At 43.2% G+C, this 18614-nt stretch overlaps 1 protein-coding gene across 5 annotated transcripts in view; it reads right to left on the minus strand.

Annotated features, from left to right (window-relative positions):
- Positions 1-18614, minus strand: part of LOC100695374 (signal-induced proliferation-associated 1-like protein 2) — an 82086-nt gene that overhangs the window by 12345 nt on the left and 51127 nt on the right. For 4 of the 5 annotated variants that reach the window (XM_025897393.1, XM_019366744.2, XM_025897392.1 and 1 more), the window contains exons 9-15: positions 15829-16103; positions 10005-10256; positions 7158-7304; positions 5578-5681; positions 4948-5036; positions 3379-3752; positions 491-754 (exon numbers count right to left, since the gene is read on the minus strand). In XM_025897393.1, coding sequence (XP_025753178.1) covers positions 491-754; positions 3379-3752; positions 4948-5036; positions 5578-5681; positions 7158-7304; positions 10005-10256; positions 15829-16103 — 1505 coding nt within the window. The remainder of the gene's footprint in view (positions 1-490; positions 755-3378; positions 3753-4947; positions 5037-5577; positions 5682-7157; positions 7305-10004; positions 10257-15828; positions 16104-18614) is intronic. The other variant, XM_025897394.1, reaches the window with a different exon arrangement.

The raw sequence follows: 18614 nt of genomic DNA on the forward strand, positions 1-18614 counted from the left end.
GTTCCTCTTTCTGTGCGATACAGGCTATTCTGCAGATGGGGGTCCTCAGACTACATGTGCGACAGCGTGCGTGTTCCCGTGTGTGTCTTGATGCTTGGCTCCCAGCAGAGATGGTCGAGCCCGGCGATCCACAGGGACGCGGCTTCACGGGAGCGATCAATAACCGTAAGTGACATGTGCCAAGTGTATTATGTCCGCAGCTTCACTGAGCTTATTTATTTTGTGGCTGTCTGCTTCAATCAAGGCCACTCTGTGTAGGCTGATCGTGGGGTTGGGTTTGAGGTGGAGATGCAGCAGTAAGACTGAGAGAAAAATGTGCTGACAAGAGCGCGATTAAAGGGTGTTTTATTTAAATGTGCCTACTAGCTAGTGATAAAATCGCTGTGAAGCACGTGAGCTGAAACCTTTCTTTGTTTTTGTAGTTTTTTTTTGCACATTTGCTGATGTTCTCACACATGGTCTTCTTGCTTTCACTCTCACATACACTCACCCACACTCTGAAATGTTGGGAGGTTCCTCAGTGCTGTGGGCGGCATCATCATCATCATCAGTCGCCTTCGCGCCCACTGTGAATTTGCAACCGGACTGTGTGCGTGCCTGTCCACAAGCCTCTGAGCCGGGCCCAAGCCCGGACCCCTGTACCAGCTCTGGCCCTGAGCTGCTGGTCTGTGGGATGGTGTACACCTTGGAAGAGTCAGCGGACATACAGTATCTGGCACCACGGGCCAGGGGGCTGCCAGAGTGGTGTGAGCCACTGATCAAACAGCAGAAAGAAAAAAAGAAAAAGAAAACAAAAAAAAAGGTATAACGTAACTCAAAAGTGACCACAAAATGAATGAATTTAAAAACAGAGAAACAAAAAAAAAGGCAAAATCATAACAAAAACATAAACAAGCATTAGCAATAGAAATGGTGCTAGCAACATGTCAGATGTAAAGAAAAGCCCTATTAGGATGACTTCTTTAAACGGACAATGGTTTACGAATGGTCTCCATGCCGCTGGGTTCTCTACGCTTTTCCTTATTCTCTGTTATTTGTATCCTTTTACAAGGGTGAAAACACGTAGGCTCAAACTGTCTGTTTCTGTGGGGCAACAAAGGAAAGGAAGGAAGAAAGCTGGCTTTTACAGAGGGAGGAGTTCAAACAGCTCAGACAGAGGATCAATTGAAAAGGCACTAAGGCCCGATATAGGATAAGTAATGATTATGTGAATCATGCAAAGCTACTTGCGTAGTTTCCTAAAAAATATGGAGCCGTTCATGAGGGCAATAAACCCCCCTTTAATCTAAAAACATCAAGTTGCCCTTCAACCTACACTGGAAGAGGATTCAGTTGCAGTTTGTCATGTGAATATTCCCCCTGAACTTTGTCCTTTCAATATTTAGTCAAGTATCAACTGACAAAACACATTAAAGGGTCAGTGCACTCAAATCACATGGAGGCATTTTCTGCTTATTTACAATGCTGTGCCTTATGCTGATTTACAGGCTTACGAGCACACAAAATAAAATAACTGCATGCCACGAGGAAAATACTATTATTTTTGTTAACTGGGGAAGGTGACCCTTGAAGTTATGATCAAAAGGTCGAATACATACAGCTGTACAGCATTCAACTCGACTGAATGGTGTTTTTGTACCACTTTACTTTCTGTGATTGTTTCCTGAAATGTGTAAATGCTTTGCCTCCATCCAAATAATATGCAAGATGATAAAGGGTGGCGATGTCACACTCTGCAGTGCTGTGAAAATGAGCCATGCATCAGGTAATGAACGCTGCCTTGCTTTGCTTTCTTTGCTTCTTTATCTTCCGCTGCCCTTTCACATTTTAAGCACTCCCCCTCTCCATACACAGTCTCACATCTGCTACAGCGTCCTTCATTATTTCCATAATTAATATGAAAGTGGATAGTTTGTGTGTGTGTGTTTTTTGTTTTTGCCTAATTAGGATTCATCTATTAGCTGCAGAGATGGATCTCGGATTTAGGTCCATAAAAGATGTTAGGGTTTTGCTACTCAAACATTCTTCTAAAACACCCTAAAGACATGAGAGCTGGCTTTGGCTGGAGGCACAACACACTGTGTTTCCATATTCATGCCCATCTGTGCCACACCCTGCAAATGTGCTCCTGCTGCTTCACTGTTTGCTCAGATGACACTCGGGTGTCAAAGACCATTACATAAAAGGTGGGAAGCATCAGAGCAGTCAAGGTGATGGCATGGGCTCTTTTCTCATTTCTGAGTGATATCCTGGCACGGTTACTTCTTTATACCCCCCAAACAGGTCAGTGATCTCAACAGACTGGGGGAGCATAATCCTATATGACATCAACAAATGGTCACCCGTGCCGCTTCATACAGACAGACTGAGTGGCTTCAGGGCCGACCTTCAATGACACCATTTCTCTTTCCCCAGATGGGCCCAGGTCAGGTAAGGAGGACTTAAAGGATAGTGTGATGAGCCTCCTGATGTTGCCTCGGCCTGACAGCAACACCGACCAGGAGCTTTCAGCACAACTGGATGATCCAGACTGTGTGTCAGCAGAGAGGGGGCACGGCTGGGTGAAAAGGTCAGTTAACAGCCAGAAACCTTCCTTTTGTGCATGTGTTTGTCTCTGCATGTGTTCAACAGATAGTGGGCCTGAAAACATCTACGTGGTGGAATATAGTGGATTTTGCCGAGAGCCATTTAAAAAAAGGGGGTGTTTGAAAGTTCACAGGAGGCAAATCAATGACCCCAAAAAGATAGAATTAAGCCACACCAGGAAAAACAATTTGACCACAGCAAAGAAAAACAGAGTGCTGTAATTGACTTTAAACTTTTTACCCCTTGAAAGCCTACTAGGAGCTTCTGAACTGAGAAGTTTGGGGTCATATTTCAGGCCTGCTTATAGAATAAAATGACTGTTTGCATCAGGAGTTACTGAGGGTAGTCTCTACTTATGTAGCTACTATTGGGAAAACCCAGAAACCACTCTAATGGTCACAAAACCACATCTTTATTGGTATAAACATCTTTATTGGTGTGAAAACTCATTAAGGGTACAGGAAAGGTCATCAAATGTGGTCTTTATGGGGGAAAGCGTTAAAGCCTCCTAGGAAGGTGTTCATGCTCCAGAACAACTTCAGCGCTGCGTAGCATGAATCCTTGAAGTCTACGAGACACTCTGTTTTTCATGATGGATTTAGGAAGCACATTTTAAAACAGGCATCCAAAAATCTCACTTAAGTGTTAAATTTTTTTGAGCTCTAATGACAGTTAAGGCAAGGTTCAGCGTTGCATACTCAACAACAGCTTCCATTTAAAGTTTTCCTTTAATTTGTCACACACTGAGCCAAAGTCAGTTGTTTTGTACGAACGAGGACAAAAATGCTGTACCTGGAATGGGACGAGATCTCGCTCAGGTCTCCGATACTGCCCTCCGTCACATGGCTAGACAAAATGGCAGAAGCGTAGCCCTGCGGTAGGTACATTTTCCCATGATCCTCTTCCAACGCCCCATCCTCGTGGTGCTCCGACACCCACGGGTGTCCCTGCTCCCCGACTCTTCCCTGCAGCAACACTCGGGCCCCGGGGGCCACGCAGGGATTAGTGTCTATGCCGCTGTCAGTGGATGCGCCTTTGATGTAGGTGAGGCCGAGCATCTCGGGGTCCATCAGGTCCCCAGAGCCAAAGTGCTTATCGTCACTGTTGCTGGAGGCGTTGCTTGAAAGAGTGTTGCTACTTGAGTGGCTTGAGTTTTTATCACCCGCCTGGCACAGAGAGAGAGGGGTGAAGGAGAAAGAAACACAGTAAATCAAATGAGGTCAAACAGCAGCTGCAAATAATTCTTACGGATGCTTTAACATTCTTGCCGTACCAGGCAAGGAGGGGGTTTACCCATCAGGCTTCATCACACGGTCATGTGTCCCTGACTGAGGCAACAGCTTGTTTTCTTGAGGCCCATTACACTGTCAAGTAGTTGACAGTAATATGTAGGCAGGAGTAAAAACAGACTATGCTGAATGTCACATACTTTGCGTGCAAACTCTGAAATTGTGATGCTTATTTGAGGAATCCACATGATCATAAGCTTTTTTTCTTCTTTTTTTTAGCTCTGTTATCCCTCAAGCTCAAATACATTTAAGGTCACACCAACTTATTCCAATGTGATTCATCAGTTTCAAACCATGGGCATCAACAGCTACGCCTTATTTTAGAAATTAAGCCATGAATTACAAAGGTTTGTTTTGCGATGTTGTCTTTACTATGATTTACTGCTAAATTATTGATGCGGTTTTAGTCACAGCATAGAAAAAACAGTTTAAAAAAAAAAAAAAAAAAGCTCAGTACATTAGAGATGTACAGTGCCAAGAAAATGGTTTAATTTTTTATCCACTTCCAACAGTGGTGGAAAACACCAAAACATGTTGTTTAGGTGCATTAGCCAGCCTCCAGCATCTGAGGAGAAAGAAAAAAGGAAGGCAGTGCTGGGCAAAATAACCATAAATCAGAGGGAGTGGGGAGAATATAGAGAAAGGAGAAACGAGGGGCTAGAACACTTAATATATTCAACCTTCAAGGAAAAAGTGTCCTAGAAACGCGTGAAACAACCTGAAACGGTGATGAGATGAGATTTCCGTTAGCATGCTGATGAAGGGAAAGTGATAACTGCAAAGAGCGTCTAGAGGGGACAACATGAACATCTGACTGAGTGCCCCAATTGAACTTCTGATTGCAGCAAAGCCCATAAACAAAGGCAATCTGAGCTCAGCCTGAAACAGTTGTGGGATATAGCAGGTCTGACGCAGACTCTGTAATGCCAGCACAGCAGACTTCAAGGCAGAATCAGACCAAGTTTTCAAATACGAAGACCTTCACAAAAGTCGCAAATAAACTTCCAAACTTTATTAAAGTCACCTGGTCGGCTTCAAGGTGGAATAAACTGAAAGTAGATCAGACATTTACCCTGGACAGCTTGTTGGGTGAGTCCTTCCCTCCTTCTCTTTGCTTCAGAGGGTTCAGGATCTTGGTGGAGGGGATGTGCCATTTGGCCTCTGTGGAGCCAGAAGGAAAAGCTGTTACTATAGAAGCAGATGGTATGACTCACAGACTGTACGTAAAAGATGCCAGCAAGATATGTGGACAACAGTTTGCGAGCTCCAAGTCTGACATCAGGACTGGCATGTTTGGTGACCACATTTGAATGAGAAGTGCTACAGCTAGTGTTAGCAAGCAAGGGGCATACATAGACTTTACATTCAGCATCAGATACTTGCCAATTAGCACGCGCACTAAATAATGAAAAAATAATTATGTATGTAATAATGTATGTTATAGAGAGCACAACATAAAAAAATAACTTCAGTATTGTGATGCAGTTCATTGTCAGTCTAGTTTATTTAAGCCCCACTTACAGAAACTGGTTGGTGACTTTCAGCAACTGCTAAGCGACTGAAATTCTCATTTTCATTCGCTGGGTGGTTGATATCGGATGGAACCGCTACACAAATTTGTGAAGAGACTTGCTTTGGTTTCAGGATTGTTATGCTCTTGCTATACAGACATGCATGTTAACAATGACTACTTCAGACTAACCTGCAGACCTAGTCCTCTCCAGGGTGGGCTCTCTCTCTCTGTGGATCTCCCCATCCCCTCCCTGCATGTCCCCTACCCGCTCATGGAGGATAGGGGAGGGACACCTGATGGGGGGAGAAAAAAAGAAAAAAGGAGGAAAAAAAGGGCAGGAGGGGAAAAAAGGGCCATAAATTAGTTTTTCTATAGAGTGTGCTCTCTATTCAATTAAGAGAAAGGCTTCAATAGATTCACCACAGATGTACAGCAATTAGCTCAACATCATTTAAGGTCAAAACACTTGAGCTCATAATAGAATAAAGAAGCTGCCAGACAACGCTGACAAGAGACCTTTTTTCATTGGACTCAGCTTGCCGGGTGCTTTTTACCTCTTGACAAAAGGGTAAGAGCAGCAATTTTTTTTCAGTGCGCGTCTTAATTAAACCTTTTAGAGCTAATAAAGTTTACAGCAGATGAACAGAGGCCGCATTGTCTCCTGATCTCCGACAAAGCCCGGCAGATCAGTCGACATGTCTGCCGTTCTGCATCGAGGCAGCTCTGACAGGGCGCTGTGGTCCTCGGGTGTTCAGTGCACATCTGAGGCCTCTGACAGAAAAGGCAGCAGTGGGGAGCTAAGCCTCTTGTCATGGTCTGTAACCACTTACAGACGTCGGTCTCTCATGGATTCTGCTCATGTACAAGAATCAGCCTGACAGATGTTACGCCTGCGCAGTCTACAGGCTGGGCTGCTCCGCGACATCATTATATAATTGAGGAAATGATAAAGAGCAACATGTTGAAAAGAACAAGAGTAAAATAAGTGAACTGGAAAATTTGATGACAAGAAAGAATTTGTTGTGGCAATAATTAAGTTGACAGATGATACAAAGCCAAATACTCTTTGACTCTCAATAATTTCTCTCTTTTGATTATTCATTAAACCCTTTTTAAAAAAAATTAAATTAAATCGTTCTCCAAAAGTCTGTCATAGTTTGTTAGACTGCCACGTCAGTCAGTCAGATTCCTTAAAAATGACTTCCAATTACATTTAAGTGCCACCCATTCTTTAATTTACTGAATAGCATGAGAAGTACGTGCCCAAAGTAAGAAAAACACTTCACTTAGGTGGGATTTTCAACAGCCTTTAACCGCATGCTTCAAATTAAAAAGTGCCCATTTACATTCGAGGTAGCTTTTCTCTTCGTCTTTGAAAGACATCTTGAAAGTAAAGCTTTGAGATGACTTCATGGAAACTATAATAATGCATGTTAAATGAAACTCATCTTCCATCTTCTCTCCATTATGCTCTGGATGTGGTATTAGACCATGACAGGCCTAATTTTATTGTTTTGTTAGATTACTTCCTAGAAAAAAAAAAAGTATGACGACTGGCCAAAAGTGCACTGATTATTTGGTCATTTCATGTGGAAAAATTGGTGTCATTTTGCAAAATTGCAAGTTCTCAGAAATAGTGCTGGGACTGATTGGAGCTGCAATTATTACTGTAAAACCGCATAATCCTGGAGGGACTACTTAAAGGTTATTTCCAAAAAAAAAAAAAAAAAAAAAAAAAAAAGAAGATGCACAGTGCTGTGGTCCTGTACCCATCATATCCAGGCTGCTGGGACCATGTGTTGCTGCCACAGGGCCCTGGATCACTGGAGGACGACTGGTTGCTAGGTGAACTGCGGTAGTGCTGGTCTCCCTTGTTACACGAGGTGACCTGGGGATTCTCCATATCCTGCACAGTTCTGCAGAAAAAAAGAGGGACAACAGACAGAAGTGGTTAAAAATTATTACAGAGAGTCCATAATATATATACAGTTGTAGTTCTGACTAATACCAACAGCTTATTTGTTTATAAAGTGCGGATAATATCCTAAAATTGCACTTTAAAACAATAAAAATAAAAAGTCCACAATACATAGGGACACAAATAAAGGAGGGTATCATCACTTTCCTGATAAATGATTGCTAAATGATCATCATCAGATCATCATTTGGAGGGACTGTGAATCTTAAGGGCATCATTAAAGGCTTTCAAAAAAAGAAAATAGAAAAGTCAATGTGAGAAAACGTTAGAAAGGGCAAAGACGTCTCATTTTCAAAGGCAGAAAAAGAGGTTAGTTATGGCATTAACCTCATTCAGCAATCCAGATGGTGATTCTCCGTGCGATTCCTCATGCTTGGCTTATTACTAAAGTTTAGTCCTTTCACCTAGTTTGACCATCACAGCCTCTGAGCTAATATTTTGAGATAAGATGCTTCTTTGCTTGCTTTCATCTAGCCGGGAAAAACTTGTGGACGATGGAGTGAAAAATACACACTGGATGTGACTTATGTCTGCTGCCTTCCCTTTAACCAGCACGCCAAATGAGGTAAGATGAGCGGACGGAAATAAGACTGCAATAACACAGGCAGTATGGCTTTCACATTAAAACGTAAGCCAAGTCTGGTCGGATATCCTATACTCCTTATATCTGCTTCTTTTGTCCTTATACATTAGTTTGGAACCAGGTCTGAAATGACTAAATCTTTATTAAATGCAAAGCCAAGAGCGACTGTCAGCTGGAGCAAGTATTCAAAGATTGGAAATTTGCAGATAATCGACTGAAAATGATCCAGTAGAGCTCGGATTCAAAAATGCAAGTTTAAACATTCACAAGGCGACACAATTTAAACATCAACACTTTCTGCTTCCTCATTCGGTTTCCCTTTTTTTCCCCCTCCACAGGGAAATAAACTGTCAGTATCTCAGTTGTGCCACACATCATCAAACACTCTGGCCACATCGCTATGTTTTCTCTCCGGCTGTGTTAGTCAAGTGTCCAGCCAGGTCCAGACACTTCAATTTGAGACAGAAGCAGCTGCTTTTTCTTCTCCTTTTTTTTTTCTCCTCACGTTAAGGAAAAAAAAAAAGTTTTGAGGGGGGGTAGATCAGAGTGTTGGTCTCATTTGGCTGTGAAGCAGTCGGCATATTTTATGGTTGCAAGTTTAAATCCAGCTATATGAGTGGATGAAATGGCGCTTTATCTGAGCTATAAAGATTCTTGCGCGGCCTTGCGAGACAAATGGGTCCATGCCCCCTCAAAGCCTGGTGAGATGAGTAATTTAGTGAGACCACCTGTCGGGCTCCATTTTTGCTCATTTAAATTTAACGTGAAGGTTAGTGGTTCGGTTTTTGTTCAGACCTCAGTGTGTGTGAATTTTTAAAAAAATATGCTTTTTAGAAATAAAATTAGTTGAGCAGCACAAACAAATGTCCGGCTAACTCATGCTGATTTATTCCTACAGATCCTGCGACTTTATGACACAGTCTCGTCTTCCTCCCTTCCCCTCCTCCTCCTCTACTCCCACTCCCTCTGGGGCGCTTCATATCGCGGTCTAGGGAAGAGCACTCTTTGTTTCTGCAGTAATTGGATGAGATGAGCGGAGCTGTGTCAGTGTCCCCATCACCTCCTCCTCAGCAGGGTGCAGGAAAAGGGAGGGAGTGGGGGAGTTGGAGAGTGAGAGAAAGGAGGAGGGGAGTGAGAACGGAGAGCTCCGACTGCTAGGGACTCGAGGCAGAGAAGGCGGCCATTATCCCAGTATAGTCAAAACAGGCAATACTGGACGGGCGGGTGGGTGGCGGGGAGTCGGTGTGACACACTGGAAAGGTTATCGTGACTGTAGGGCTTTCATTAGAGTGAACAAATCACTGCTTTACATGGCTCAATGGAGATGTCCAAAAGAGACAGAGCTGAGGACGGGAACAAAGTCTGAGCGCAGCCTTATCATCCAAAGGGAGATGAAAGCGGAGCCGTGAATTCATTTAACTAAAATGCGCCATTTATATGTATGCAAATAACTGAGCACAATAACAGCTCCTCAAAGTGTAACTGCAGCTCTTTTCTAAATAAGAAAGGCTGAGAGTTCAAAGATTTCATCTGAAAGGACGCCGTCTTTTCACTGTCGCGTTCGATGACGAGCCTCCGTTTCTGAAAAACCTTGAGCAGAAAGTTTGTGTGTCAAAAAAAACCAAATTAAAAAATGTCTCACAGGATCATTTTTTCTCTTAATTTGCTTAGTTAATGTTTTTTTTTCCTTTGCCTTTTTGCACCACTGTGCCCACATTTTTCACTTGATGACATTATGTAAATTTTTCCTGGCATGTGTGCAATGCTTACACATGAAATATATGATAATGCCATCAGTGGATAAGCACATTCATAAAGACCGAGTGGAGAAGCTATTTTCTTTCAGCGCTGATAACATTTAAGCTCCTTTATTTGTATGTGACTCAATATTAAGCAGTGAACAGTGTATTTTGTCATTGTGCTTTTGTAATGCAACCTCTCTACCATACAGTTATTCGACCGCCCACATTAAAGCGTTGTTTTCAACCCTTAATAAGTGCCAATTTGGGCATGAGCAAACAACCGAAGAAAGGTGAAGTGGAGAAAAGTGAGCACCTGGACCCATCTGGCAACTTCCTGTCAAAGGAGGTGCTTCGCGGGATAGCTGCCTGGTGCTGCTGGAGGATCTGCTGACACTGCAGGCGGTCGGGGCCCTGAGTGGGCGAGCCTCGGGATAGCGCTCCGGCAGCCGTGGGCACGCGATGCCAGGTGGTATTTCTCCTGAAGGGCGTCTTGTACTCGCACGGCGTACCCTCGCTGTCCACCTTGTACTCCACCATAGGTATGCGGTAGAGCTCGGAGCAGCCCCTGAGAAGAGAGGGGCGAGAGGGAACCAAGGGTCAAAGTTCATCAATGAACAGAAAATGACAGGAGATGAAGTTTTGAAGTTATGCTAATGATTAATTAGCAGGATTGAACCTATTAATCTGACCCATAACCTCACATCACAATATGTTAAATATTTTTCAGCCATGAAACTGACAATTTCATAATAATCTGTGAAAACCAGGGTGAAGTGTTCTCACGTTGCCTCTCCAGGACCCTGCCGAAGCACACAAATACTTAGAAATATTTACCCTGAGCCAGATCTTTAGATATATATGGTGTTTATTTCTGCACTACTGACATCAACAGATCCACAAACATGTTCACACACATTTGCAAGTGAAAGCGGAGCACTAACAACACTTAAAATAGTTTCCCACCATTTCTGATCATTTTCACAAAGCTAAAAATCTGAGCTCGCCCTTTGGCCAGTAATGGGTATTCCTCAAATTGCTACACACTGGTAGCTTTTCGGTGCACCGTCTCCATCCATTTACTGCTAACATCAGTGAAGATCTCTGGGATGGACAAGGCCTGTGATGCCATTTCATGCAACATTAATCACTGGGGCAGCGGCTTGGTGCGTATGTTTGGAAAGAAGGGGAGGGATGGGGGTTAACCGGGTGGTGGGTCAGGGTTGCGTGGGCACTCTGCTCGCTCTCCAAAGGCATTTCAAGCATGACCCTAATGATTACACTTGCCAACCCACCCCTCCCCACCCCCCTTTAAAGTCCATTTTCCAGCATCCACTGGAGAGTGGAAAGCTCTGTATACTTTTGCTGTGGTCATAAATGTATACATAGAAGGGTTTGAGGAGGGTGCACTGAAGGAAGGAGGGGGGAGTAGTAATCCTTCTCAGAAGGACCCTTTCATCAATCTGGGCCATGGGTGGCTGGGCTGTTTACACCAGACTTCCCACTGGAGCTGCGGGTGTTATAAGATATAACTAGAAGATCATCCTTTGCTTCCTCCTCTGTGTCCTCTCACATCTGGTTGATGTCACCGCCAGCTGGCCTCATTCATGATGAAGAACTACATCCTGCACATCTTACAGTGTACATACTTAATCGTTTTTACTATGTGCATGCTGCATGCATCACTGGTTTGGTATATAGGACAGAGAGTATTGAACAACACTACAGCATAAGAAGGTCGGAGATGTCCATAAGTGAAGCTGTTGTATGCGTAAAAAAGCTTAGAGATGAGAACATTACCTCATTACACTCAATTTGCCACCTGAGGTCTTTCAATTATTGTTCCAGACACAAAAAAAAAAGACCAAAAAAAATACTGCTGGTCAATTGTTTTTTTAACATGGTTGGCACTAGCTTGATTAACTCTGTGTGTGTGTGTGTGTGTGTGTGTGTGTGTGTGTGTGTGTGTGTGTGTGTGTGTGTGTCTGTGTGTGTGAGTGTGACAGAGAGGGAGAGCATGTGTGTGGTCATACTAGGTTGCCACACATCATTACTCTACAAAGAAAAGAGCTAACCCCAGCTAACAGCTTGTCAACAGTGAAGGTCTAAGTTTTTGTCTCTTGCTGTGCTTTTTGCTCCAGAATGACCAAGAAGTGACAAAGTGAATTGCCCATATGATCCAAATAATCTCCATCAGCAGTACAACTGCAGACTTAATGGGAACAGCCTTCACATTCACGTATAAGGAATGCGCCTCTTGTATAAAGGCGACCCAAGACTGAGTGTATAAATCACAAGGAAACGGCAGGAAACGGGTGTTTGGTCAACAGTTAGAAAACTTTAGCTGGAAGCTGGTGTTGCAGGAGAAGCTGTCGGACACGTCCAGCCAGGCATGAGCAGAGGAGGAAGCGGGTGACTGGTGAGAAAAATAATAACCGTCTTTTTCCTCTGATTCCACTACGAACTGCGGCGGCTCTCTCCCGGTTTAATGTGAGTGGCTATAAATTATGCCACAATGGCCTACATAAGCTTAGAGAAAGCCACACAACTGGAGACAATGCACAACTAAAAATAAAGCTCCGGGGGAGGGGGGGCAGGGATACTTTGACAACAAAACCTACAAAACTTGATGCAACTTTACTAAAATACCATCACAGGTCATTAAAAATGTAATTAAAAAAACCTGTGCTAAGCTTTGTTAGTGTGTGATTGGTGGAGAACATTCAGCTCCTTCAGCCATTCGGCTCTTAACGAATCACAATAGATCAGTGTGACAACAGGACCTTAGACCTCAGTCAGAGAGCTGTCAGTCCAATGACAGGGCCAGCAAGTGAGGGGGACATGCTAATCCATTCCCACAGTCAGAGTCCTTGTCACGGCAAAGAGTCACAGAGGTCGTGACCTCCACCAGTGCTGTGCAGACCGTTGTCAAAGGGTTCATTAAACGAGGTGTGCTGAAGACTTAAAGATGAAAAAAAAAAATAGACTGATCTTTGCAGAACCCCCCCCGCTCCTATGAAGAATGCGAGGGGATTAAGTAGGACAATTTGTGATGCAGTTTCTAGTTTCTTTGGGTTTAGTGGTGCTCCATCTTGGATGGGTGCTGGCATGGGAAGTGAGAAATCCAGCTTTGCTTCAGTCCAGATGAAAATCCACAATGACAAGTCTGATGGCACTTCAAAGGAAAGGTCACAAGTGGCCATCTGAATGTCATAGTCAACACTCATTATCAGCCGGGCTGTGACACAGGCTGAAGACACCATTTCAAAAGTAAATCTTTGCAGTTAAAACCTAAAACGACAATATGATATTCAAAAAGAGAAACAAAAAGCCGGGACTCAGCCGGAATAAATGTCAGGAAAAAAAATCCTTACTGGCCACGAAGCAGCTGATGTTCTGCTTCTATTTGTATGTCTTGTAATGAACATCCATTTTAGTCCATATTGTACTGATCCTTCTGTTTATCCTTACATCTCTGATGACCGCATACCAAAACATACAATCTCTGCCATGTTCTGTACATCGCATTCCTGTTTCAAAGGGCTAATCTTTTTCATCTTTTTCTCATTAGTTTTGATCCAAGGCTAACATGCTGAACTTGTTTGAGGCTTTTCAGAGTGATGATGGAAAAGCCTCTGGTACTGCGCTGAGCTAAAACCACATCCTGCCCCCCCAGTGTAAATAAATACAGTACTAGGTAAGGCTAATATTAGAGACATCTCACAGCTTCAGGCAGAGCAGGGTAAATCCATTTAGGGCAAACAGCTTTAGGAGGTTTGCCACAAAACAATGCTACACTGTATAAATGATTCCTTGTTGCACCCCCCCTTAAAAAAAGAAAAGAAAATCTAATGTGACATAATCTTAGAAACAAGATGACAACATCACTCCTCGCCGAATCACAAAAATAGGAAGCCTAAACAATATTGGAGCGATTTAAAAAGAATAAAGAGGAAGCTCCTTCCAGCCACCGCATGTACTTATGAAAACATTTTTCCTTGTCATGGTAGCAGCGTGGAGCCAGAGTACATTGTTTGAAGGTCATGAGACTCTTGTCCATTGTTGCTAGATTAGTCCTCATCTCTCTGGCCACAGGGGACTGACTGGGGCCTTCGGGGCCCCCTGCTGAATTCCTTTCCTTTGAGATAATGCCAGAGAAACTGGAGCACTTATTGTTGACTGCAACACTTTAGCAACTCCAAGACGCAGCAGCGAAAAGTGTTGAGGGCCCTCGAGATTCTTCACCTGACCTCTCACCTCTTGATTTGTTGGGAGTCTTGGGAGAATATTCAGAGGAGCTGAGATGGAGGCGTTTGGTTCTCATGGGGGCGGCGTTGAGAAACTGTGTTTCAGTGGGGACGGGGAAGGCTCAGCAGCACTGACCAGTTTGCTGTTCTGCTGTTACTAATGCTCACTAATCTGCCAGATGCCTCTATTAGCAAATGCAATATATGGGTCACACTCAGTTCGTAACGCGCCACAACACATATTATACACATTTAGTATGACGTAATCACTGCACAAGCTTCTGTTCATTTATGCTCATTTCTAACCCCATTTCTTATTGGCTGTCCAGGCTACCATTAAACAGTCACTTCAGTGGTTTCAGCTAAACCAAGCCAGAAGTCTTCACCTGGCACAGATGCCACGCCAAAAGCTCTCTCTATCTCCATCCTGTAAATACTGCTCTGATAAGCTGGACACATTTGTGGAGACAAAACCAGTTTCGGAGGATGTTCCGTTTTATCTGCTTCTTCCGTTCCCGGACCGCGACGATGATTGTATCGTCGTGTATCATCACAGATCGTGGCGAGAGGCTTAGACGCCGGTTCTGCCAGAGAGGCTGCTCTGTCGGCTTCACAGACGACGCACGTTAGCTCGCCATCTGGGGGAGCAAAAATGTTGCTCCTCTGTTGCCAGACCAGAAAGCAAAAGTTAACTACTATGCATGTTTTATATTTTGATGCACACATACACACAGCTGTTTAATCATATATTCATTCAGAACATTAAGCAAGGCTGTCATTATCATTATTTACCAAAATCACGATTAGAGCAACACTCACCCATCAGGGATTTGTCAAGATGTTCACCCATCGCCACTTTACTTCATGTGTTTAGAAAGCACACAAATACAGTCAAAGAATGAAAACACACAGTGGTTCATTATCTGCTGTCATCTATGTGTTATTACCTTTAACGATTAGCTGGTATATTAGCATTACCTGTAACAACGCAAACAGAAAAATGGGTTTGCATTGAAATATTCTTTCTGCACACTGTCAAGCCATTCTGTCATGGCTGTCTGTGACAAAGTGGAACCAGCATTTTCCTGGTACATAAATCTGTCAGCCTGAAGCCGAAAAAAAACAAAGATGTCGAAAATGTGAGTGTGAAGGAGTGACGGATACGATTTCACAGGGCTGTCTGTCTCGCACAGACAAAACAAGCAGATGTGCTTTCAGAACAAGCATTTTACACAGACCTTCGTCGCTTCCCATCACACACACAAAGGAAAAAAAAAATCATTTGAAACACGCTCCCTCATTTATTTCAAGGGCGGTGGACTCTCTACATGGGTGTGCGCGTCCCTAAAAAAGGCACACACTCCCATCCTAATTGCTGAACAGAACGTTGAGCGAGGTTAGAGAAAAGCCATCTACAAATGTGAGCTGTCAAACAAAGGCAGCGAGAGTTGAGCCATTAATCAAAAGCCTCTTCTCATTATCATTAGTGGGAAATGCTGACTGTCCGTGTCTGCGGCTCTGCAGGCCTGCTGGAGATTTCTCTCGCAACAAAGAAATACTCTTCTCCAGAGAAATCAGTGGAGGACGACATCATCTCCGGTGCAACACAAACAGTATGTAAGCATTTCTTTATGCTAATCGCCTCAAACACGAGAGCAAATGTCAAGCTAATTTACACCACCTGCCAGGAAAAAAAGAAGTAAACCAAAATACTTTTCTGTTATGGCTTCATTAATTTTGGGGGGGAGCACCTGCTTCTGTCTCGCTAACCGCAGGACAACAGGAAACAAAAACAGGAAATCTGCATTTGATTTTAAGTCATTTTGGCTTAATTGCTGTAACAAAAGTGTTTGCACCGAGGTGAAATGAGACGACCAAAGAGTGAGGGCTTACCTTCGGGGAGTGCCATCTTCATAAGGTTGAATTATAACCACTTTGACAGTCACCGAGGTGCGCAGCAGGTCAATCATCTGCTCGTGAGTGAGGGTAGCAACGGCCACCTTGCAGATCTCCACCAGTCGGCTGCCCTGTCTCAGTCCTGCCTTCCAGGCGAAACCAAAGGGCTCCACGTCGGCTACGATGCCCTCGAAATTGACGTGGAAGCCGAGCTGGCCGAGGCCATTCCGGCGAAGTGTCATCTCCGTGGTTTCGCACCCTCTGGTGACGATCTGGAAGCAGAATGAAAACGGATGCTTTTATAATCTACGATAAAAGGCAGGTGAATTTGTATTCCACAGCACAGATCCTGAGCTTTAAAAACCGAAGGACTTAATAGATACTTTAGCTGGAAACAGAATGCAATAGACATGACAGTGAGGAGATGAGACAGAGAGAAAAATGAATGATCTTAATATTCTTTAATAAGAGCCTTCAAAGCTAACAGAGTATATTCCAACAGTGAATGGTTTGCATCATTTGTAAGATATGTGTGGGTTTTAGTACACATGCATGCACAAGAAAAATACTATCAGAGCCTCCAAAGCAGAAGCAGAAGTCCTTAGGCAGCAAGCCTCCAGCATGTTTGTTTGGCTAATTCAAAGAACCTTTCAAACTTGAAGTTAATAAGAGGCCACATCACACGGCTAACCGTCTTGCCAAAGAGCCGCACACAAATACACACCTGTCTCTGTGGACAGTAACTACAGTAGCTCTTTTTTTTCATGCTGCATGGGGAACGCAGATCTAATTGGCCCCTGAGACACGGACATGTCCACAGAGCCGAGTCTATTAGCTAAAGTCAGTGTCAAGGGAGAAGTTTGGAGTGTAACATTTATATACAAATACATAATCTGCATCAACTGGCAGTTAATTAAAGCACTTTTTCCCCCACACCCAGCATGAAAAGATGACTCACTTCACCCTCTCTCGCCATTGTGCAGACTGCTGCCAGAGACTTGACACTTTCCCTAAGGATTCTTGGTGGACAGTCTCTGCTTGTCCAGTTGCGCTCTTGGATGAAAATGAAAGTTGGGTCTTGTCCAATTATGTGCTTACATGCAAATTAAGTTGCTCACTTTGCTCAGTGGCGGCTTGGCATCATCCTTCGCTTTAATGCAACTCAGGTTCAGTAAAAGTTCAGGCAACCTACTTGCTTCAATGGTTTTATTTCAGTACAACACAAACACAGCAAAGTAAGTGGAGTAGTGGAGCACCTATTTGCACATTGATGACATAAAATGACTGACTACATTTTAGCTACACTGCGAGCACACATTAGGACTACACGGTTTATGACAACGAGTGGGGAATAAAACCTCACGCTACATCCAACGAGCTTTAATCACCCATTGGATTAGTCTTGGTTCAGTTGTGGGTGACTGCCTCCATTTGCTTCAGAGTGGCAACTGGCTTCAGGGACACATTAACACAGACTATGGATTGTCAACACTGTACACCAGATTCTCACGTCGGCAGAACCCCATTATGAACCATCATGCAATAACTGTCCTCTTAATAGGATACAACTGTAAAATTTCAGCAAAGGAGCCCATCCAGTAATTATATACAAACACAGTCCCTGCTTTATGTGCTAATAAATAAAAAGCCAAAGATACTTCGGGTTCAAAATCTAGAGAAAAGACGCCAAAAACTTAGCAATCATTTCACATTTCCAAGAAGACCTGGAAATATGAAACATAAAAGTTCTCTGGGGTAAAGTCTGGACTAAATGGTTTGTGTATGAAGGCTTCTGCGTTTGGGACCATGAATCAAACAGCCCTTTTTCAGAAATCCATTAGGCCTAAATAATAGCTTTCTAAATGCTTTCATTAGAGCCCTTTATTCAGTCCAACCACTAAATTAATCTGCTCAGGTTCTCCTACGAGCTGCCCAGATTCATAACGCTTGAACCTAAGAGCGCATTCATCATCTCACAGGAGGGATTTGTGGCCTATGAAGATACTTGGATGAGAAAAGGGACATAAAGTCAACATGTGTGCATATCGTTCTGGCCGAACCAATAACAGACTAATAACCAGCCATAAAAACTACAACAAACATTATCAGCCTCAAATCTGTTGTAACTACTGTTGCCAAACAGTGTTACTGGCACTGTTCCTCAGTGATAGGTCTGACAGTCGGACACTGCTCTGACACTGATGGCTGTCTGCAGAAGCATGTTTCTCATACATGACAAAACCTTGTCATTCTACTGGAAGTGCAGACTGGTAAATCTGTGGCCGCTCGCTTTTCTCTGAGCTTTATACTTCAGGAATCGGCATCAACGTCATGTAGCTTCTTGTGTGATTCTGAATGTTTTAGCTTTACGGAGCTCAGCAGCACTGTGGGACTGCAGGAGGTTATCAAAGCTTTTACTTGTCTGTAACAACATGTATGACCTCAAAATGGTGCTAATGAGCACTAATTAAGAAGCTCTTTTATTGATCAACATGCTGCTTCTCTCTGTTATGTGTGCCAGTAAAATTGCTTGTTGCTTTTTGGACTGCTGGTTGAACAAAGCAATAATCACAAAGGCTACCATGGCATTTTACTACTGACAGAATAAATGATAAGGAATCAGAAAATTGTTTACAAATACAATTACAAGTGTTTAAAATGTCATCATATATTATATAGAAAAGCAAACAATTACAATGTTTGGAGTTAGGAGAATGATTAAAAGCTTATCATAACTCATTTAGTGCCTACTTAATCTAGATAGACACAATATAGTATTATAA

This window comes from Oreochromis niloticus, linkage group LG13 (genome assembly GCF_001858045.2).
Source record: "Oreochromis niloticus isolate F11D_XX linkage group LG13, O_niloticus_UMD_NMBU, whole genome shotgun sequence".
NCBI lineage: Eukaryota > Metazoa > Chordata > Actinopteri > Cichliformes > Cichlidae > Oreochromis > Oreochromis niloticus.